Genomic DNA, 23,856 nt, shown 5'->3' with positions numbered 1-23,856 from the left:
AAAAAAACAACTACACTTGATCTCTCCAACATTTTGCTGGTCACCTGCATACAATTGGAATATATCAGTCCCCTAACTGCCCATTGTGCAACTCAAACCAAGAAATGGATTCGGAACACCTCAAAATCTGTGCTTCATTGGCTGGTCATGATAATATCTTTGAAAAATATTGGAGTGCAAGAGGTCAAATAACTTTATTGTCAAACGCCTGGCATTAGAAAACAACAACAACAACATTTTGCTGGTCTTTCAATGTCTGTCTTGCGAATTGGATGGTAGTTCCAAAACTGTCCAAACTGTCTAAATGTAATTTCTAATTATTTCTGTAATTGTTAATTTTGTCATTAATTTCAAAAACGTCTAATTGTAGACGGATATCTTCATTTCTTTTATAGTCTAGTTTTGTATAACCTGCATCATATCTGAGCAATTTAATCTCATTTGCTTGCAAGCTTGATTTTCTTTTTATGTAATTGAATTTCTCTATTTTTTCTTTTTGTCAATGCTTTCTAAATAAGTCATTGTGGTGCCAAGGAATTTCAATTTAATAACTTGTACTGTTGTTTTATTTTCTGAGACTAATTTAGATCACATTGCATTTTTGCTGTGAAATGTCATAGTTTTACTTTTTTTATATTTTCAAATTAAATTGATTGGATAGTTTATTATAATTCATATAACCCTTTCTATAAATTTTCTTCATTGTTCGAAATGACTCCTAGTCATCAGCAAAGAACATTATTATAATTTAATTAATTCCTCTTATTTAAATTGAGGACGTCACCCGAATAAGGGCGTATAGAGCAAAATGTAGTTCTGATATAAAGTAATTTCAATGTTTGTCAGCTGCCAGGTTCATCACAGTTGTATCGAAAATATTTTTCTTCAGTGTTAAAGTATACTTTTTCGACACAACTATGATCAACCTGACAGCTGACCAACATTGAAATTAGTTTATATCAGAACTACATTTTGCTCTATACTCCCTTATTCAGGTGACGTCCTCAATTATGTGTATAACATTTTAATTTACTTATCCACTGTCTGATCATTTCATCTGTGTAGATATTGATTACCAGTGGAGACAAGCTGCAACCTTGTTGGACACCTAAATTAATTTCTTCTGTTATAGATGGATTAGTGCCATAAATATAAATTTTTGAATTTCTATATATATTTTTATTACTTCAATTAAGTGTATTGGGATATCCCTATCTTATAAATTTTCCATGGAATATGTGACATTTAAATACGAAATGAAATAAAATGAAACAAGTGTAAGGTGTGCTAAATCAAAGACGTGACTGGACACTTGAAATATTACAATAATAGACCGATATAGTACTGATACACCAAGGTTTCAGATATAACGCAGTGAAAAGTATGTCCCCAAAAATTCATCGTTATTTATGGATTAATATCAGTTTTGTGAAGTTGTTCCACTTTTGCGGTAAGATAGCAAAGCATAATCAACCAGCCTATATAGAAAAGGAAGGTAATTTAAAAACGTGAAATAACGAAGAAGTTGATGTCAGTTATGTTGATTGCTTGCAGTACTTCGAGCAGGATGATCCAGACCTGTATTTGAGTAAGATAAAGTACATCTTGGACCACGATGTTGAGGAGATGGAGTTGTACTTTGTAGAAGAGGAGTATGACAAGTTCGGACAACTCATGAAGGTTAGTCATGAATGTCACAACAACACCAGTTGTATGTAAGTATAATGTTGTGTTTGCAGAAAAAGAAAGGATTATTGGATATATGACCTTTCTGGATTGCCAGGTATAAGAAACAGAAAATATGAACAGTTCTCAACTTGTGAATAACCTAAATGTCCTAAATCATCAAATGAAAAATGAATTAGAGCACTTTAGTATTCAGTAAGGTAAAGGAATGTTCATTTTATTATATGTGTTTGCATTTTGCACATTTATATCCGGAATCTTATTAACATGTTTAAAATTTTTTTGTAAAATATTTAAATCAAGAGCTCTGTCTGAATAATAAATTGTGTGAATGCTTATTTATCGTGTCAATGTGCTTCAAAATCATACTGACAAATTAAAAATAACTGTCCTTTTTTGTATGTACAGTATTAATCAAAATTGACATCGAGTTCATCAATATTGTTTTTAAATGTCAAAGGTTTTTTGAGCTCGCCTACATTAATAGAACATATTGGAGTGGTTCTATGCCACATCAGTAAATTTAATAATGCAGTTATATCACAGTCTACTATATACAGTCGCGAAGCTTGAGGTGATTTTTTGCAAATCTCGTGATAAAGCGCTCCAAGCGGTTAGCAACTAGAAACAATAGACTGTCCACAGTCGACTTTGGACTGTGTCGTATTTCCATCGAGTGCTAGCTCGTTGCGTATTTCACATTGATGCTTGTGAAATGTTCGTCATTGGTTGTAATGAAAATGTTAATGGCAAAAATACAATAATTGGAATAATAATATTTTACTAGAGACGTAGAAAAATTAAATTTGTTTTAATGAAATTTATTGATCACGTTTTATTTTCAATTCTGGTGGGATTATTATTGCTTAGGCCTACTTTTTTTTTTCAAAGGATATGTTTTTAATTATAGCTGTTAATTTTGTTGTTATTTTTATTTGCTACTTTACTAGAGACGTAGAAAAAGTCTGTTACAATAAAATTTATTGATCACGTTTTATTTCCAATTCTGGTGCGATTATTATTGCTTAACCTCATCCCAATTTGTTAACTACGTAAGCCTACACTACAAGTACTGGTACACGTAAGTTACTCCATTAATTCATATTTCCATTATTATTGTTGTAAAGGGAAATGCAAATTAATATTTATTGGTTTCATAGTTAATTATCGCTATAATCTTGAATGAGTGAAGCGATTATAGTAAATTTCAGTTCGTTTTGCACAAACAAAAATAATATTAACCTATTCCTTGCAGGTATCTTCGAGTTTATGGTGGAATTTAATATACTTCATTAAAATAATAATTAACTTTATGCATTTAATATTTCAATAATGGAAGGAAGGTGTTAATTTTTCCAAAAGAACACAACGAAAGTGTAACATATTTTGTCGTCTACTAGGAGAGAGATCTGCGATGATGAGGCGATAGTAGCGATCCTAGTGGTGGGCAACTACCCATGTTTGCATTTTTACTACATATTGAGCTTCGCGACTGTATATAGTAGACTGTGGTTATATTGTCAGACTCCAAAGCAGCTATTGTATCAGTAGTCTCTAAACACACACTTCATCTCAAACAGCAGAAATAACTAAAATGCTCTCTCAATTAATATCACTCAATAAAAGAATTGTATTCCAATGGATACCATCCCATTGTGGAATCCTGGGAAACGAGAATGCGGATGCTTTAGCAAAGAAGGGCAGCACTGCTTTTTACAGACCTGTTACTAAATCTACGTATTACTCTGTGAAAAGATTTATTAAATCTACGTACTTAGACTTCAACAAACAAAATTTGATAACACAATCTCAAGGGAAAAAATGGAACTCTCTGCATCAAAATCCACAGTTAATTCCCGATTTACCACGAAAATCGTCTGTAGCTGCATTTAGATTGGCAACAGGCCATGATTGTTTGGCTAAACACCTGCATAGAATTGGAATATATCAGTCCCCTAACTGCCCATTGTGCAACTCAAACCAAGAAATGGATTCGGAACACCTCAAAATCTGTGCTTCAGTGGCTGGCCATGATAATATCTTTGAAAAATATTGGAGTGCAAGAGGTCAAATGACTTTATTGTCAAACCCCTGGCATTAGAAAACAACATTAATAGAACATCAAATGTTAATCCCAATGCCAAACTTCATATAGCGTTAAAGATAGGTCACTACTAACAAACTAGATCTAATATTCTCGTATTAATGATTTTTTTTTCCGATATTATAATGGTCTACGAACAAATAGCATAAATATGGATTTATAAGCACAATACAATTCGTTCAGGACACTAGAAAATTTGTAATTCGTACAAATAATTTATCACCATATCAATAACAACCTCATAAAATTACTTACAAAAAACACTCCCAAAAATAATATACACTTATGAAAAAAAAAATTATTTGATTTACAATATTTTCACCATTACAATTACACATATATAAAAACTAAATATAAACATTTACATAGAGATAAAAAATTTTACAGGAGAAAAAGTTCGTCCAAAGGGCTGGACTCTGGAAGAGTACCCAAAACGCTCATTGCATTTCCTCATTGAATAGCAATACTTAAGCGTTGACGCAAATAAGTAGTGCAACGGCGATCACCAGTAATGGAGATCAAAATTTGACCGATTTGAGATACCAAAACTTTAGCATCATGACTCCAAGGACCGAAGGTCTCCACAGCAAATGGGACAAAGATATAATTATCTAAAAGATGAGCATACTTATTGACTTTCTTATTTACGGCTAATTCAGCAGCAGATGCTGCGCGTCTGGAGGTATTCGGTAAGTGAGATGGAGCTAGAGTGTCAACGCAAGTGGAGTCCCAAATTAAAGATTTTCCTCTAGACCATGGAATTAAGGTGAGACCATTGGGTCATTTACCATCTGCACGACTAATACCTGGTGGTTCCAAAAGAGACGGGATGCCACAAGAAGTCAGAGATCTTTTAATGATATCATTGAGTGATGTATGTCTGGGAATGGGACCCTTGCTCCTCGCACAGCTGAGTGCATGATGGCCGTAAATATCAGCAATTCCTCCGCAAATACATTGGTGTGGCTGGCAGAGTTTACACCCAAGGCGTAAAGCTATTGCGATTTTAAAGGATGTAGTATCTATTAGGGTGCCGATGTGAGGAGAAGGTAATGCGTGTAACCAAGCTCCAGACTCACTCTCTTGAAGAGCTAGGAGACGTGTAATGTCTTGAATGAATGGGTATGAATAGGAGAACTCTTTATTTCTAAAGATACTATCAGTTTTAATAAATTTTGTGCTCGACCATGCCGAAATGTATTAATTATACATCTGGTAGCAGTCCTTTAATGCATGTCATTAAAGTACACCTACTCATTAAAGTACAGGTCTTCAGCCAATGATAACTCAGCTTACATGTGTTCAGCCAATGACAAGTCAGCTTTGTACCGTTTTAAAATCGCAAGTATCGATTATTCTCGGATATGCAATCGAAAGAGAATTAGCGAAAAGTCACGGAGGCTGGAAATCCAATACTGTCACAGAAGGTTATGTTCTGTTACTATAATAATTAGCGTTAATTGTAAATAATATTCAAATAAATTCAATTTGTCATCTCGTTTTTCAATGTCGAATTCAATAATCAAGGTTATAATATTATAATATTATCAAGTTTAACGGGACTACGTCAAGGTCAGTGACATTATTGTTCCTCGGAAAAAATCAGTACTTTCGCGTCTGCGCACATCTCATAATTCACGACCTAGAACAAGGTCACTTCCGATCTTGTCAGATACAAATAAAATGTATACATCTGAATACCGGTAATTTCAAGTTAGAAATATGGTCGAGCATAAAAAGTCGTATGAAACTCGCCTATAATGGTAATTAAGAAGCTCATATGAAAATTATGAAACTCGCTTGCGCTCGTTTCATAAATATCCATACTTGATTCTTAATTACTATTATTATAGGCTCGTTGCATAATGTACTATTATAATACTGAAATTCCACAATTACTTCTTTAATAATAATAATAATAATAATAATAATAATAAGTACATAAATAGTGCTATGTACCTCACACCTTCCATGATGCACTGAGGACAATGCTAAATAGCAGTAAAAAGAACTACAGGTTTCAGTGTGTGTCAGTCCTAATTGGGGTCCTTGGATGAATGACGCAGAATCAAATACCTTCATTATTGAATTATAAAAACTTAAATAGTCTTTATTCTTGTATACATTCTTTTAAGACTTATATAATTTACTGATTAACTGTTAAGTTATTTACATTAATAAATAATGACTTCACCATGTCAACATTTTAAATAATAACGTTATTATACCTCTGAATCCTAGTGAGTTCCAGCACTGTCTTCTGGTTTCCTGTTATGGTGGGGTGTGTTCATGATTGTATCGAAAAACACACCCACAGCACATCCTAAGCACTCAGTTGAATTTCAGAACACACACCTTTTTCGATATCAGCAGATGATAAAATCATTATTTGAAATGTTAACACAGTGAAGTTGTTATTTATTAATTTAAATAATTTAAAAGTTAATCAGTGCTTAAATAGTCGTCTATTTATTTGATTAATATCGTGAATTTTGCTCTGAAAGGTGAAAACAAAAATTATTAATGTAACCTTCATCTTACGATGTTTGGTGTCGTATATACGTCCTTTGATGTGACATATTAATGAATTTAAATACTATTATAGTCACAATCATGCCATGGTATGAAAGAAAAATTACACAACCTCGGAGAACAGGAAGTCGCAGGTTCGATTCCCGCTCGAGGTTGTGTAACAAAAATTATTCTTATATCTTATTTGTAGGATAAAAAAAAATCGAAAATTATTTTAGTATTTAGTATTTATTTATTTAACCTGGTAGAGATAAGGCCGTCAGGCCTTCTCTGCCCCTCTACCAGGGGATTACAACTATAACATGAACAATAAAATTACAATTAATATTAAATTTACAATTACAATTACAATAAAAATTAAAGTACGACAAGAATACCTGATTAATGAAAGCTAGACATTTTATCATAGAAGTTAAGAACAAAGAATATTTTTGTATTTACTGAATTACAAATTAAATCTACAATAACAAAATTCTATAGTGATGAAATTACCGGATATTGAAATATTTTGTGATAGATTAAGAGAACTATTTACAAGAAACCATTTCTGAACGAGTCTTAATTACTGACCAAGTGCCTAGTAAGTTTGCGTTTGAATTCAATTTTATTTCGACAGTCCCTGATGCTAGCAGGTAACGAATTCCAGAGTCTTGGCAGGGCTATTGTGAAAGAGGATGGGTATGAGGAGGTGCGATGGGTTGGTATTGTTTCATGGCGAGAGCGTGTGTTCAGATTGTGGTGGGAAGAAAGGTAAGTGAAGCGAGATGACAGGTACGAAGGAATAGAAGAGTTCAAGATTTCGAAGAGAAGGAGAAGTGAATGTAAATTTCTTTTCTTATCTAGTTTAAGCCATCCTATTGCTTCCAGGGATGGGATAATGTGATTATATTTACGAACATTGCTTACAAAACGTACACACAAATTATGATTATTTGTAGTATACCGTTCAAACTTTACTTTAGTTAACTAATCTCCCATTCCAAGGTACTGTATTAATTCCATCCGAACTTTTTATGTTCTATAAATTGGATAGTAATTTCTTTACATTGACAAGATGAAGTGAACCGAATGTATGACTTATGCTGCAGGTTGTGGAATTAGTGCAAGGTGGTGCAAAGGTTCGGGTCCGCAACAGCACAAAGCACCAGTACCTGGACGCTCTGGCACAGTACAGACTAGCCACCAGCCTCAAGGATGAGGTAGAGCACTTCCTGAAAGGACTCAATGAACTCATCCCTGACAACTTACTCAGCATCTTTGATGAAAATGAGCTGGAGGTGAGATCACAGCTAGTCTTGCAACCTCAGCAACTGTGACAATAATTCATTCTTCTTGTAGTTCGCTTTTTATGCTTGTTGATAAAATATAAAAACTTAAAACTTTAGAAGTGTTAAAATTATTTATGAAAAGGTAATGTACAGTACCTTGGGTTACAAGATAATGGATACAGTCCCGCAAAACAACTTATATATAATGTTAACATATCACTTACTTATGGCTTTTAAGAAACCCGGAGGTTCATTGCTGCCCTCACATAAGCCTGTCATCAGTCTCTATCCAGAGCAAGATTATCTCGTAAAATAACCAATTAAAAAAAAAAAATAGTCATAGTTTTTCCTCTCTTGTATCCTGGTATTCCTGTTATTTTTTGCTTTGTGTTGCGAGTTGTATTTATTTATATAGTATGATAAATATACTGGTAGTTTAGAAATCAATTCAAATTTTTCTATAGTTTGTTCTAGTAGTTGTGAGCATTCATTCATTCAGTGTTCTGCCCAAGGGCAGGTTTTTCACTGCAAACCCAGCTTTCTCCAATCTTTCCTATTTTCTGCCTTCCTCCTTGTCTTCTCATGTGATCCATATATCTTAATGTCGTCTATCATATGATATCTTCTTCTGCCCCGAACTCTTCTCCCGTTCATCATTCCTTTCAGTGCATCCTTCAGTAGGCAGTTTCTTCTCAGCCAGTGACCCAACCAGTTCCTTTCTCTCTTCCTGATCAGTTTCAGTGTCATTCTTTCTTCACCCATTCTTTCCAACACAGCTTCATTTCTTATTCTGTCTGTCCATTTCACATGTTTCACTCTTCTCCATATCCACGTTTCAAATGCTTCTGTTCGCTTCTCTTCACTTTGTCGTAATGCCCATATTTCTGTCCCATACAATGTCACACTTCTTACAAAGCACTTCACTAGTCTCTTCCTTAGTTCTTTTTCCAGAGATTTCGCAAAGATGCTCCTTTTTCTATTAAAAGCTTCCTTGGCCATTGCTATTCTCCTGTTGACTTCCTGGCAGCAGCTCATGTTACTGTTTATAGTACACCCCAAGTATTTGAAACTGTCCAGTTGCTCTACTGCTTCATTTAGAATTCGCAAGTTTACCTTCTTTATTTTTCTTCCTATGACTATGATCTTCATCTTATTTGCATTTATCTTCATCCCATACTGTTCACAGCTGTCATATAGTTCCAGTAGCATATCTTTTAGTATCATTTCCTCCTCTGCTAACAACGCCATATCATCAGCGAATCTTATACACTTCATTCTTCTTCCTCCTACTGCCACTCCTTCCATGTTCTGAAAACAGTTCTTCACTGAATGTTACGAGCATGTTGTGACCTAATTGATCGCTTTGTGAAAAAGCGATCATTGAGTGAATTTGCTGTAAAGTGTGCAATGCATATACTGGGTGTTCATTTCTAAGTGTGTCATGACGTCACTGTTGTGAGTCAGAGATTTGAAGCGAGTTTCAGCTTTTATGTCAGAGAAGTTGCCTATTATTCAAGGCGTTCAATCTGAACTTGAGAACCTGTATGGTATAACTTGAACGTCGTAGCAATAGATGGCGGTCTGTACAGTCTGTGTGCTACCGTAACCTCTTTCGAACTGTGTTTTGCGTGGGCAAGTCGTACGCAGAGTATTTGTTATCATCGGTAACGGCAACATTCCACAATACAAATCAAATGCTCCGTGTCCATGTTGACTGTCGAAGTTAATGTCAACAAATATGTAAGTAATCGTCTTAACCCTCTCCCCATAAAGAAAAAAAAACTCACCTCAGTACGTGTTTCCAAACAGTTCACATTCCTACCACTACCGGCATTACCGTACGTATCGGTAAGTACCCTTCAGAATGAATGCTGTACTTGCCAGGCAACTTCTCTGGCACACAGGTAATACGCCTTTGCGGAAGTGTAGGAAGATTGAATTCTCTAGGCTCATCGGCTAGCCACATGATGGTATACAGCAAGCCATGACACACTTTGAACTGAACACGCAGTATATAATAAGGTACTTGTAAGCAGTATATTTTTTTAATACATAAATTATGTCTTGGTCTCCTCAACTTCAATTCCACCATCCATTACTGGGCATAAGTAATAAGTAATTCTTGAGTAATGATTATATTTCTCTTCTTTCTACTATGTTATAGCCTACTGTTTTCTCAATAATTTCATTTCGTTGGTGACATGTAATAAACACTTCTCTCAATTATCCTGAAATACAATAGTCAAACAAAAACTACATTTCAGTCTTTAGTTGAAGTACTTGGTTAAAAGCCATGATTGTAAATGAAATTAATACCATGTAAGAATTGGTAATAGTGAAGACTTTTTTCTGTTTAGTTGTTGCTGTGTGGAACTGGGGAATACAGTGTGGCAGACTTTAGAGCCAATCACGTGGTGAACGGAGGCTCCCCGGAGTTCCGACGTATCCTGGACTGGTTCTGGACAGCGGTGGCCAACTTCACGCAGGAGGAGATGGCGCGACTGCTGCAGTTCACAACTGGCTGTTCCCAACTGCCACCAGGTGGCTTTGCGGAGCTCAGTCCGCGGTTTCAAATCACAGCTGCACCCACATTTGGCAATTTGCCAACTGCTCACACATGGTAAGTATTTGTAATAATAATTAAATAAAATGATTGATTGGTTAGTTGGTTATTCTGGCCTCCAGACAGTCACTTGGACGTGGTTAGTCTGCAATATTAAGTTTCTTCTGAAGTATACTGCAAATCAAATTACAGCCACCAAAACGACAGCTGCACCCACATTTGGCAATTTGCAGGATTCGAACCCATATCTGCTCAGTCTCGAAGTACAAGTCCCACTTGTTAATCCCTAGACCATCTAATGACCAAAAATTTAGCTCCTATAGTCCTTAAACTTACTTACCTTTCTAACATTACAGCAATTTCTTCTGCCAGAATCTGGAACTAAATTTATGACATTTATCAGTTAATATGAGTTTTTATCTTTTATCAGAGGTCTGCATGGGCCAGATTTGGTCAGGTAAAGTGATGGCTCAGCAAGGTCCATACCTAATCAGATATGCACCCAAAACAAAACTTTTGAATGTGATATAATTTTAATACAGCAATGCTTACACACTGAATGAATCTCGGGACAATAATTCTATCTTTAGAATAACTCTTCTCAGTTTCTCAGCCAGGTGAATTGGAGATTAGATTCCAAGCTTTCGACGGCTAGCTCTGCCATCTTCTTCAGGAATGAAAGCTTGGAATCTAATCTCCAACTCACCTGGCTGAGAACCTGAGAAGAGTTATTCTATATCAAATGCCGGAAAAGCCTCAAGTCATACAATTCTATCTTTGTCACGAGGATTTACTGCCACTTATGGAACTTACTTTCGAAGACATTCTGAGCAAAAAATTGTATATAAATATGTGTCCCTATCTCAATATTTTCAGAGTTACACTTATTTGAAGCGCACACACACACACACACACACACACACACACACACACACACACACGGTATCTAATACCATGTTCTGGTACACACGATCACCAATACCTGGTAGTCCAACATCCATCGCAGCCATAACCTGTGCCATCAAGTCTTCCTCTGATTCCACAGGAGGTCTCGTAAATCAATCTATTCATGTGACTCCACAGGAAGTAGTCTAGCGGAGTCAAGTCGGACGAACGTGCAGGCCAAGCAATTGGGCCACCACGACCACTATTACCGTGGAGCACCACAGTCAGACCTGTTGACTGTGAATGTATCCGTTTCTGAGGCCCACTGGTAAACCTTGGCAAAGAGGGTGTGCGAAGGTGTCTAGTGGTGTGGAAAACATTCCTCATACAGCTGACGAGCAGCCCTCCCATTGCACTGAGCTTCGCCATCATTAACTACGTGTTCAGGGAATACGCCGATATGATGTTACTGTACGGCGGGAGATTTGAACATGTGTTGTGGTGATGTTTTGTTTGTAGCAGGGAAACAGTACGTTTCTGGACATAAGTTCCTATGCAAAACTTAACCGTCTTGGTCCCCACTACAAGCCCTGAAAGTCTGTAATGGGAATTTAGACACACCCTGTATAGTGGAGTCAATCTGGAGTCTTGCACCTAGACTCAGTAGACTTGACAAGTCCCTACTGATCCAAAACCCTACTGCAACATGAACAATACGTGATGTGAAAGCACGTCTGTACTCTCCTGCTGCTTGCGTCATTCTTGTGCTAGCACACAAAACAGACCTGACTAAACCCGATCTGGTTTATATGCAGAGAAAGACTTTCAACATCTACAGATGTGATTGGGCAGCAGTAGAAGTCCGATCCTGATATAACATGGCCTTTGGGAGACATACTTCACCCCTGCACTACTGGGTTTTCATTTCAAAGTGTGTGATGACGTCACTGTTGATGGGTCAGCGATTTGAAGTGAGTTTCAGCTTTTGTGTCAGAGAAGTTGCCTATTAATCAAGGCGTTTAATCTGAACTTGAGAACGTGTACGGTATAACTTGAACGTTGTAGCAACAGATGGCGGTCTGAATGGTCTGTGTGCTACCATAACCTCTTTCGAACTGTGTTTTGCGCGGGCAAGTCGTATGCAGGGTATTTGTTATCATCGGTTGCGTATGGCAACATTCCACAATACAAATCAAATGCTCCATGTCCATGTTGACTGTTGAAGTTAATGTCAGCAAATACGTAAGTAATCGTCTTAACCCTCTCCCCATATCCCGACAGTAAGAAAAAACTCACCTCAGTACGTGTTTCCAAACTGTTCACATTCCTGCCACTACCGGCGTTACCGTACGTATCGGTAAGTAAAAGGTAAAGGTATCCCCGTAACATGCCATGATGGCATTTGGGGGGCATGGAGGTAGAGCCCCACGCTTTCCATGACCTCGGCACTAGAATGAGGTGGTATGGTCGGCTATCGGTAAGTATTCTTCAGAATGAATGCCGTACTTGCTAGGCAACTTTTCTGGCAGATAAGTAATATGCCTTTGCAGAAGTGTAGGTAGATTGAATTCTCTAGGCTCATCGACTAGCCACGTGACGGCATACAGCGAGCCATGACACATTTTGAACTGAACACCCATTATAGCTTAACTGTGGTATATTGAGTAGAGTGATAAAACTTCTAAATTTTAATTTCTGCAGATCAAAAGTTGTTCTACTTGTCTTCCTATTTACTGTACCAATGCTTTCAAATCCTCCTGTGTAATTTAAGAAAAAGGTTTAGTCGAAAATGAACTGTTGTTGATGTGATCTGTTTGTTGCAGTTTCAACCAGCTGTGTCTACCTGACTACGAAAGCTATGAACATTTTGAGCGCGCCTTGCTTCTTGCTATTAGTGAGGGGACAGAAGGCTTTGGAATGATATGAGGTTCAACCAACGTGGTAGGCAGTGCAAATGTAAATGGCTTGGTGCGGACTCTCTTGAAAATGGGGATACTTTTTTATCTCCAATTCTTTTGATCTGTGTACACATAAGGGTGTACAGCTGGCTGTGCTAACAGCCTTTGTAATAACACAAACACAAATAGTCATGGTGAATTCTGTTGCATACTTGTATCTATAGCATGTCTCGAATATGTGATACTTCATACTGAAGAGGAAAATACTCGGCTCTATTGCATCACAGTGTCCTAATGGTTTTGTTACATAAACATGAAAAAGAAATGTTCTAACATGCTGTAATTTGTACAGTAATCTTTGAACAAACATTTTCTCATATTTCTGATCAGTAAATTTTCATGTTACAAAGGTAAATTTGCATTAATGAAATTGCTAGTTTCTGACTTCTAGCAACAAATTTAAAATGGTTGTGAAAATGGAATTATTAATACTTTATCTGTAAACATATTTGTATCTGTACTGAACAGAAATCTGAGAATGTTTGAAGATTAATTTAAATTTTATTGGAACACGTGATGTAAATAGGCTCCAATCCTTCCTCTTTTATGAGACAATTGTACAAGTTGACTTTTATATTCTGAATCAGTATATTCGTATTCCGCTTGTATATATATGAATGCGGACATACTGGAAGTAGTCAAAATTAATAAATGGGCTTATAAATTTTATTGTTCTGTTGTATCACAAATACTCAACTCATTTTCGTAAAGTATATGAAGCTTCTTGTCACGAACAATAATTATTAATATTATAAAAGAACAACACCGTCTTGTCTGTTTCATTGTACTATTTTCGGTCATGAAAATCTTTGTTTCCAAATGCTGCAATACTACACTTCACGTTTTCTCATTTTTAATGAAATTATTCCTTCGTCTAATATTTCCTGATTTAGATGTAGGACTGTTTATCCATGTAATAAAATTATTTTTAAAATTACTGGTACATGTGTTCTGTATATTCATATTAAACTAATTGATGTTTCTTACATTCTTAAAATATTAACTTTTAGTTTCTTTTATTTTAGAAACTTAAAAAAAATTGAAAACAAATATAAAAATCTATTATCTATTCTTGTTTCACACATTTTTAACACTAGCATATGTCTAATGATAATTAAATATGTTAACTTAACAATTTTTTTTACTTCACTGTTAACTTATGAAAATTGATATGATACTTTAACTAACTGACTAGTTTCGGCGTGATTTATCGCCATTTTCTAGTCTAGTGACTTGAAGTTTGAATATGGCGACAACTAGGAGTTTGAAAATAGCGACAAATCATGCCGAAACTAAGGTAAAGTATGTAGTAAGTTTTGTAAGTTAACACAGTGAAGTATTAGAAATTGTTAATTTAATAAGTTGAATTATTATTAGTAAAAATTGAATGCACAAAATTATACTTCTCAGCTAATTTTTAAAATAAACTATTAGTGAGCAATACTTGCATACTGCATATATATATTGAAGAAATAAATTATTTTATCCATGACCATAACGAAAAACATGCCTTTACTAAATACTTTTGCGTTTGTAAAGTAGGCTTTTATTCAACATTACTTTATTTCACTAGTGAGATAAAGACTTTACCTCACAGTTTGAACTTTATCTCACAGTTCATTAGTATTTTCCTAGTATCCGGGTACACACGTATACTTTTCCATTCAACTATTACTCAAGAAGTTAATATATTAGTTACTGGATGTCACTACCTCTACTTCTTTATTACCATTTCTTAAATATACATACACTCAATCTCCTTCTCTTTTCTCTATCTACTACGTCGTAATTTGTACATTACATCCATATCTAATATGCATCTTTTTAAAATTTTGTAATAATTTACCTTTTGGGATGCGAGGAGACTTGAACCTGCGAAGTTGGGTTTATAGGATTTTAAAACAACACGCATTAGTTAACTGAGCTAAACAGACACGATGATTAATTAAGTTTTAATATGCCTCTTAAGTTTACAGAAGTAAAATGTGAAATTATTTTAATCACAATAGTCCCATGAAAACTTCTAAATAATCCCTGAAACTTCAAAAAGACGAAAATACACGTTTAAAATGAAAAAAGATATATTAAATTTATATAATTAATTATAATTTGTTATTTATCCAACGCCTTAAATATCATTCTTTACTAATCATGGCCTCCTACATCATGACCTACCTAGTACACATATTGATTCTAAAATCCATGCCTTATTTTCAACATATTTTCTTTTATAAAACATAATTTTTCGTTATGGTCATGGATAAAATTACGTATGGTACTTGTGAGCGTGATCTTTATTGCACTCGTGTAATTTAAGCACTCGGCTGACGCCTTGTGCTTAAATCTTTCCACTCGTGCAATAAAGATGCACTTACCTCACAAGTACCATAAATAACTATTTTTCACTCATGTAAGTAACTTACTTATCTTACACCACTTACACCGTGGCTACACATTCAGATGATTACACTTGTTAAAAAGGAATTAGTTATTACTGAAGATCTTGAGTTATGTGAAACATTTATTTCTTCTTTTTTATATAACAGTAAATACGTTTTTTTTTTTTTGTGTGCTACTCAGAATCGAATAACTCCTTAATTGCTTCACTCATTATAGATACAAGATATGTAAAATAAAATTACTTCCTCCATGCTTGTAAGCCACTCGTCTTTAGAATTTTACGGAATTGTAAAGTGAGGAGAGAGAATTCAGAACATTTTTTTCCCAAGAAAAGTGTAGTTTTGTGACAAAAAGTGCTGCAAGCATGGAAGACTAGCACTGGATTGCTACATAGTTATTGCATGTCACTTTCATACTCATTGTGTGCACATTCCAAATTTCCATGAAACTTAAAAATAAAAAAAAAAAGTTATTTTTGTTATTAATCTTCAGCTCAAATTAAAATTTAACAAGTAAAATTTTCATGAAGAAACTTGTATTGGACCACTTACCTGTATTTTATACAAATATTAAAAATCGATTGATACAAATTGCTAGTGGCCACTGTGGCCTGATCCCTGACCTCTTTGTAGTTGCTGCATTAGCCCCTAGAAATAAGGGTCAAGTCTGATAGTCAGAAGCTGGCATCCAGTGTTAGCGCACCATGTCTGTCTGTGAGTGGAGGCATAACATGTAGTTGTTTAATAGCCGAATTTGAGGTGGTGACTTGTTTTGTATTCGTGTGTGATGTAGAGTAACATTTGAAGACATCGGGTCTCCCTTGTTGAAAAGATTCATGCATAGTTTATAATGATTAGTATTTAAGTTATTTAATAATAAAAAAGGAGAATGGATACGTGAAGGTAGTTGCATATTTAAACAGAGATACTTGTCTATAAAATGGAGGAAACATATTTCAGATCTTAGTGTACAGAGAATGCAAAGTAAAGTTAAAATGGTGCTGTTGAATTATCTATCACTTTCGTGTCAGAAACATGAAAGTGTTACTTTGCGTCTCTCGGCAGGTCCCAAATGTACCACCGGATCTGCACAGGTCTGCCGACAGTGTTTGTATGCAGTGCCTAGCTCTGTATAAATATTAAAATAAATATCCCAGAGATGCTTATTTTTAAATCGACTATCTACCTACAGTCTCTCTAACAATACATTTTTAAGCAATTAAATGCAGTAACATAATTACATGCAGAAATATACTTTCTGTCTTTTGAAATTCTTTTTGACCCAGACTTAATATTGATAATATACCTGATTTTTAATAGCTTGCATGTGCAATTTTATCCCTGCCTGGGGTCACTTCCCCCTGTCGGCAGCCCTAAGGGTAGATTGTTGCTACTACTCCATTAGCGTGGCCTTTATTCGAGGGTTTAGTTATTCTCGTGGAATAACCAAGGTCCCCTACAAATAATATATCTGTGACGGGGGCTCTAATACGCTCCTAGTGCATGTTTTTGAAAACGGTGATTGTACTATTACTAACCATTTCTTCTGCTGGCCAGAAAAGAATATGTCGTAATATAGCATGTTCATTCAAGACATGTTTAGGGTAAGTAGTAATGTTCATAGATCCCGGTTTCTCATGGGTGCTAAATTTGTTAAATGTATGATTTTAATACTGGACGGTTCTCGTGTTAAAGCTACAAAACATTTGCTGTTGAGGAAACAAAAGAGCTGCAGCAATAGGTCTTCTGATTTTAAGCCTGTTGTCAATACTCAGTTGATTATTTTAGTTTCTTGGTGGGTGTAAATGATCTAAACAGGCTGACATGCCGCACCCAAATGTCAATACTCGGTGTACCAAATAATGACACATATATGAAGACTTTCTTCACAGCTTATCAATAGTTTCGAGAAACTCGGTTGAGTACATGTCACATTATTAACGTCTTCTGTTAAGTTTTCAATTAACATCAATAATCTCTACTAATATTTTGTAACCGTAAAATACCTCATAGTAAACTAGATACGTAAACAATTATTCCATAAGAAAATCAAAATTTTTTTAGAATGTTAGAAGATATATCCTATTTATTACGGAGTCTTAAATCCATGGGAAAGAATATTAATTTTAAGATATAAATGTGGGATTATGCAGTACATTGAGAATTGAGTGCAAAGTGAAATATCAAAACTATTCATTACTGCTTTGTATAATATAGTTACTATTTTTATTTATTAAAAGGCCTTGTGTCTATTAAGAGTAAGAGGAAGATTCTTCGTTGAGGAAAGCTAAATGAACTCTACAGTGGATGATAGAAATGGGTTCTCATGCTGAAGATAAACCTGAAGGAATTGCATTACTTCTCCTCGTCATGGTACAATCTTTTAAACATTAAATCAATACTTTTTTCACATAACAGCTGCTATTCTTCACCAGGTTGAATCATTAACAAAGCAAATATATGAAGTAGGATATCTTCTAAGACCCTTTGTTTCATTGATTATTTTTATTGTTTGCAGTGATAATTTAATTTACAGTGGAAGAGGCATCGTTTTAGAAAATTTCATTAAATACCAGTATAATAATATATATTTTGATGTACCGAAGTACATATGACGGCGCCCATACCGTCGGATCCCGGCCAATTAGTCACTCATCCGAGTGCACCTCAACACATGTATGGACTTCGGTCCTGCGTTCATAGACATCTATGACGTAGTGCAGAGGTCGGCCACTAGAGGGAACCCAAGAGATGGAGCTTAATCTGAGACGATTCTAACCGGCGTCGGGGTTGTATCCGGTGTGGCTTACACCAGTATAATAAGCCTAGATTGTAAGTTTAACAAATTTTTTTCGGTGGTTTCATATTTAGATTTCAGTGTAAATATTTTGTACCTCATATATGTTATTCATGCCGATGCTTAACTATGAATAATTGTTAAAATTATCACAAAAATTCTCTCTTCTCTTTAGTGCCTAATACAGTGAAACCTGTTCAAGACGGAAGTGACATGGTCCTAATTTTTTTTCCGTTGTGGACAGGTTTCCGTATTATTCAGGTGTTACATTAAAATGGAATATTTTATCATTCGTATACATGAAAAACAAAATGGCATGTCGCAAACTGCAAGGAATACAAAATATTCCATTTAACACTACTCACATTAAATCAGCCTTCTGTCGCTTATTCTGTTGGTGAATCATCTTGATGAAAATAGTATCGTAACTCACTTATTAGTAATTAAACGCTACTAAAGTTTACTAATCTCGTTCAATTTAATATCCAAAACTATACTATAATACTGTATTGTATATGACTGCACATAATTAATTAATTGGACTAGGAGTCATCCATTAGAAGCTTTGAATTCTGCTTTATGTAATTTCTTTCCCAGTACAATGGCTTGCTTTGCAGAATAGATTTAGAAATTGACATGTTCTTTGAAAGGTCATGAAGAACCCACTCACACAACAGTTTATTTATTTCCACATAAACAGTTGCTTTCTGGTTCCTTTTATGTCACCAATATTGGCCGCAAGCCATTCACTCATTATGATCTTTATCTTTAAAGTGTCACACCTGAATTTTATACAACTGAACTTCAACATTATTTCACATACACCTCGTTTCTAATTTTCCTTTAACTCAATAACTTTTACTTCATCACTTAATGTTAATGCTACAGTTTACGCAACTTTTTTTTACCAGGAAATCACTACACTTGCGCTCTGTCTAGCTACGACAGTGTACCGATGTGAAGCATTGAAAAATCTTTGAAGGGACTCGTCTGCCTAGTCAACAGAGTAATAAAATTTATGACCGACAGGCCAACACATCCTTGTACCCTCTAAAATTTTGCAAAGAAAACTTGTTTTTATCTTAGTGAAATATATATTTCGTATATTCCTTGAAATTACACACTGTTTCAAAATATAGTTACAGAATATAGTGTGCCCAAAATATTATTTCTGTTTTGAATAGTAGCAGGCAGTTTCCGTTTCCGTGTTGGACAGTTTCCGTTTTATTCAGGAAAAATTGCACATAATACATACGAATTTCGCCAGGACCAATAAATTGTTCCGAAATAGACAGGATTCCGGATTATTCAGGTTCCGAATTGAACAGGTTTCACTGTATTATTAGTGATATGATGATTATAATAATAATAATAATAATAATAATAATAATAATAATAATAATAATGATGTCATTCTGTAATTCTTTTTATTACAACTCATTACCTATTTTGAGGTATCCTCTTTCATATGTTTCCTTTGTAAGTTAAAATTTTAAATTTTGCATTCACACTTAAATATTTGCTTAAAGTGGCAGTTAACACAGTGTTTTAAAGTAGGGCAGTATCATGAACAGTCGGTCTCATTCTGTGCCAAAAGCATTATTCATTTGTGTTGGTGTTGAGCATCAAACACCACAACACCCATGAAATTGGCATCTCTGAAACAAGCCTCTGTAGGCATCTATTAGAAGTGGAATGTACCACTGGAAAGAAGTAACAATTGCTGATGTTATGGTTATCTTCTTACATTCCAACATAATTTGTATCGTAGTTTTTGAAGTAATGTTATACTCTAGTCCATTGAGACTAACAGATTCTAGTCTGGGATTTGTGTCACTTTTCTTGTGTTAGGTTTTGTGAATCGGGACCACAAGGATGTCAGGTGCCCCTGGGTGTCTACAAAAAACAGGAAACAGGGTCCCAGATACGTTTGGCACTACACCTTGTGGAAAGTGGCTGCATTTCTGGAAGAATTTTCCATTAGTACCAGAAAATAATAGGGGTAGCCATGCAAACGCGTAATTTGGTATTTTTGCAGTCACATTGCTTTTGTTGTTATGAAGGACGTAGATGTTGGAATGGTTTATTTATTAGTGTGTCTTTTTATTAACATGTATCATTGTATTGTCTTAGTACTAACATTTTGTTATTTCTTATATTTTTAATTCTTTCAGAATGCTTTATATGATCTGATACAATGAATTCTTTACCAACCTCCCTGGTTGTTAGAACTTTCATCTTTTCACCAGTCTACATTTTGCACTTAAAATTATTATTTTCATTAATATGTTACGTCATCATATATCTTTTTTCTTTGTGGATGTAATGGTAAGCCAATATATTATATGTGCTAATTTAACACTCTTTTAAAATCAAAATAGCTATGTCAAAAGAAGGTAAGTGGCAGTAGATCAACAACAGTAGTTTTGTTACTACTTTATTTAGTATAGTGTAATAAACACTTCCATTAAGTATAATTTATATTATATATTCTCCATTTTCAGACGTTCTGTTATTTGTAAGGATTGTTTATCTGCCCATATTTAAAGAAATATAACGAGTGGTTAAGGAATATTGCAGTTAATTTCTGTAGACATTCATGGGCTGTATTCATGCTGTGTTGGGTACGTCACAAATCCAAGGCCTTCTTTTGTGTGGAAATATCTTGATTCTGAGCTTGTACTCAGAACTTTTCGGCTTCGTGTTTGTGTTGTTTTCAACTTCCTTCACTCATCGTATGATATCTTACATTAATTTGGTTTACTTTCACGTTGGATTATAGTTTGAATCTGTCTCCTTTTTTTTTATTGTACAGGTAAGCAATATGGTGATGTCTGTTTTATTTTATTTTATTTTGTTCTGTAAAAGTAACCTTTGTTATGGTGTTCTTTGTGTTTTATACTTAGTATCTGAGAAATCTTTAAATTTTTTTTTCTGAATTCTCCATTTTACAAAAAAAAATTTTCAAGAATGTGTGAACGTAATAATTAAATTTATTTACGCGGAATATAATTTGGTATTTGTTTTGTACCATTTTGTACCTCTCTATTAAAATGTTAACGTTATTATTATTATTATTATTATTATTATTATTATTATTATTATTATTATTATTATTCCTACTATTATTCCTACTCCTCCTACTACTACTTTCTGTTTCACTTGTAGTGCGACTATTTTGAAGAAACGTTATTAAAAAGACCGTCATATACATTACCATTATATTGTCACTATATAATTATTATAACATCTTTATGTGTTTCACGATAAATGTATAGGCTAAATTAATCTTATTATTATTTCTTAACAATAATGATATTGTTACGGTATTGCTGTTTATCATCTTGATGGAAGATTCTGTTCTGGTGCAATATTAGGGTTTAAAATATAGTATTTTTTTGTTTTCTGGAGGAAAACCGTGAATTCTATTCCAACTTAGTGTGGTTAATATTATTTCAAAAGTGCAACAATGATTTAGAATAATTAATTTATAATTTACTCCCGCGCCGTGGCGTTGTGGTCTAAGGTATCCTGCCTAGGACTCGCGTTACGGAATGCATGCTGGTTCGAGTCCTCATGGGGGAAGAAATTTTTTCATGAAATTTCGGCCAGTGTATGGGACCGGTGCCCACCCAACATCGTGATGCACTTGGGGAGCTGCGATAGCGAAATCCGGTTGCGAATACCAGCTATAACGGCTGGGGGGATCATCGTGCTAACCACACGATACCTCCATTCTGGTTGGATGATCGTCCACCTCTGCATCGGCATGTGGGCGTGAGGCCAGCAGCCGGCTGGTCGGTCTAGGCCCTTCATGGGCTGTAGCGCCAAGGATTATTATTATTATTAATTTATAATTTAACATATTTTAAACATTATCAAAACATAACATCCATATCGTATGTGATATTACATGAAAATCTCGTCACCAAATTACTTAAATGTCAGTGTCAAACAAGTCGTAGAGACAAGATTTTTTCACCACATGAATGAGGGCCTTGGACTGTAAATGATTGAATATATTTGCTAGGGTAATTATGCATGAAGCAATGAACTCTACTCTTAAGGTTTTTAATGAACGATTCCCGTTAGTGTATCGAGATGGTGAACTTTTTAACTTGTGAAGAATTCCTCTTATCGCACTTTTGAGTGCTAATGTTGACTTACTTTCTGTAGGGGAGTGACATTTTTAATGTATCAATTTCAAATCATAACATCCATAGTCGACAATATTTATATTATCATAGCAATAAAAACAGATGATATTTATTTATATAGAATATGTTTGCATAGCCTGTTTCCTCTAACGTGCTTTTCTTATTAGGAGGACGTGTGCATAAATTTCTTAATTTTGATTACCATCTCGAAAGAAAGCAGTGATTTGTGAAGCTATATGACTTATTCAAATAAAAGAACAAAATACTATGATATTTATCCTAGCTATAAGTCAATTAAAATACCAAAGGGATAGAGCACAAGGAATTGTCAGCTTTGTTCAGTACTTCACTTATATAGATGAAAGGATTGAACTTCTTGTTTCTCTTATAGTGGTGTACATATTTAGGGTGATTAGGACTGTGTTATTTGCTAGAGCAATGCGACCTTTTGACATTTCATTCTTCATTTTCGTCCATAAATAAAAAAAAACAGAAAAAAATAAACAAAACTGGTTGTAGCATTGCAAACTGACTAGTAGTCTAAAGGACATCATTATGCTTTTAGACTACGACTGCAAACAAGTTGGAACATGTTGATAAAGGTTACGTATTTGACGTAAGAGAAAAGTATTTTATACAAGAATTGTTCCAGCTGCAGTTTTGTAGAAATAAAGGTTGTAGTTTTTAGTGCACGTTGTGTTTTTGTCGAGATAAACCTTCCACTACTTCATCCCATTTTTTTTTATCCCACTTTATATACTGGTCTATAATCATTCCTTCACTTGTGTACATCTTTCAGTATCACTAATTAATTTTATTGTACAAATTGACTTTACACAAATTCACTCAATAATTCGAAGGGAAATTTCTTACACAACAAGCAATGCACTATTTGCTTTATATAATTACATATTTTCATTTGTAACTCATATAGCTTAACACATACCTATTTTTTTATTTTCCAGTGACTTTAAAAAAAATTTTTTTTATAACAGTTTTTGCAGTGTAATAGTGAACTTCTCTTTTAGTAGGGATTACATGATACACTTTTTTTTCGTCATCATTTCAGTCGCACACAATGCACACGCATTGTCTACTGGTCTTCGTGTTCAGTCAACAGCATCAGTCTCCTCTACCAACATTACAAGAAATAATCAATCCCACTCTCACTTCTCCGATCTTCACTTGTCAACGTACGTTTCCAGGGTGTCAGCCAAGTGCTCGTTGTCTCACGGCTTCTTGCTCTGGTTCGATTTCTTATGCTTGTGGAGTGTCGCCTTCTTGGGTCCATGCTCTTCCCTGGAGCGGATTCCCTGTTTCTCCAGATATTCCTCTATCTTCAGGTTATCCTTGCTCGCAACTACCACAGAACGCCAGAGTTTCTGGAACTCATCGTCCACAGGCAGAGCTGCTGTCTTGTTTGTGAAGAACACAATCTTCCCATTAACATTGAAAAAATAATGCTTTATATTTTGTTACGAAAAAATTTGCCATGTCGAGGTTTGTT

At 34.8% G+C, this 23,856-nt stretch overlaps 1 protein-coding gene across 3 annotated transcripts in view; it reads left to right on the top strand.

Annotated features, from left to right (window-relative positions):
• LOC138694903 (apoptosis-resistant E3 ubiquitin protein ligase 1) overlaps positions 1-23,041 on the top strand; it is a 323,573-nt gene extending 300,532 nt beyond the window's left edge. For all 3 annotated transcript variants that reach the window (XM_069819087.1, XM_069819086.1, XM_069819088.1), the window contains exons 13-16: positions 1,555-1,680; positions 7,411-7,599; positions 9,948-10,210; positions 12,862-23,041. In XM_069819087.1, coding sequence (XP_069675188.1) covers positions 1,555-1,680; positions 7,411-7,599; positions 9,948-10,210; positions 12,862-12,964 — 681 coding nt within the window. In that variant the 3' untranslated portion in view covers positions 12,965-23,041. The remainder of the gene's footprint in view (positions 1-1,554; positions 1,681-7,410; positions 7,600-9,947; positions 10,211-12,861) is intronic.
• Positions 23,042-23,856: the final 815 nt, after the last annotated feature.

This window comes from Periplaneta americana, chromosome 2, assembly GCF_040183065.1.
Source record: "Periplaneta americana isolate PAMFEO1 chromosome 2, P.americana_PAMFEO1_priV1, whole genome shotgun sequence".
Taxonomy (NCBI): Eukaryota; Metazoa; Arthropoda; class Insecta; order Blattodea; family Blattidae; genus Periplaneta; species Periplaneta americana.
Note: the sequence above shows the minus strand (reverse complement) of the source record. Positions and strands in the feature narration are given on the sequence as shown.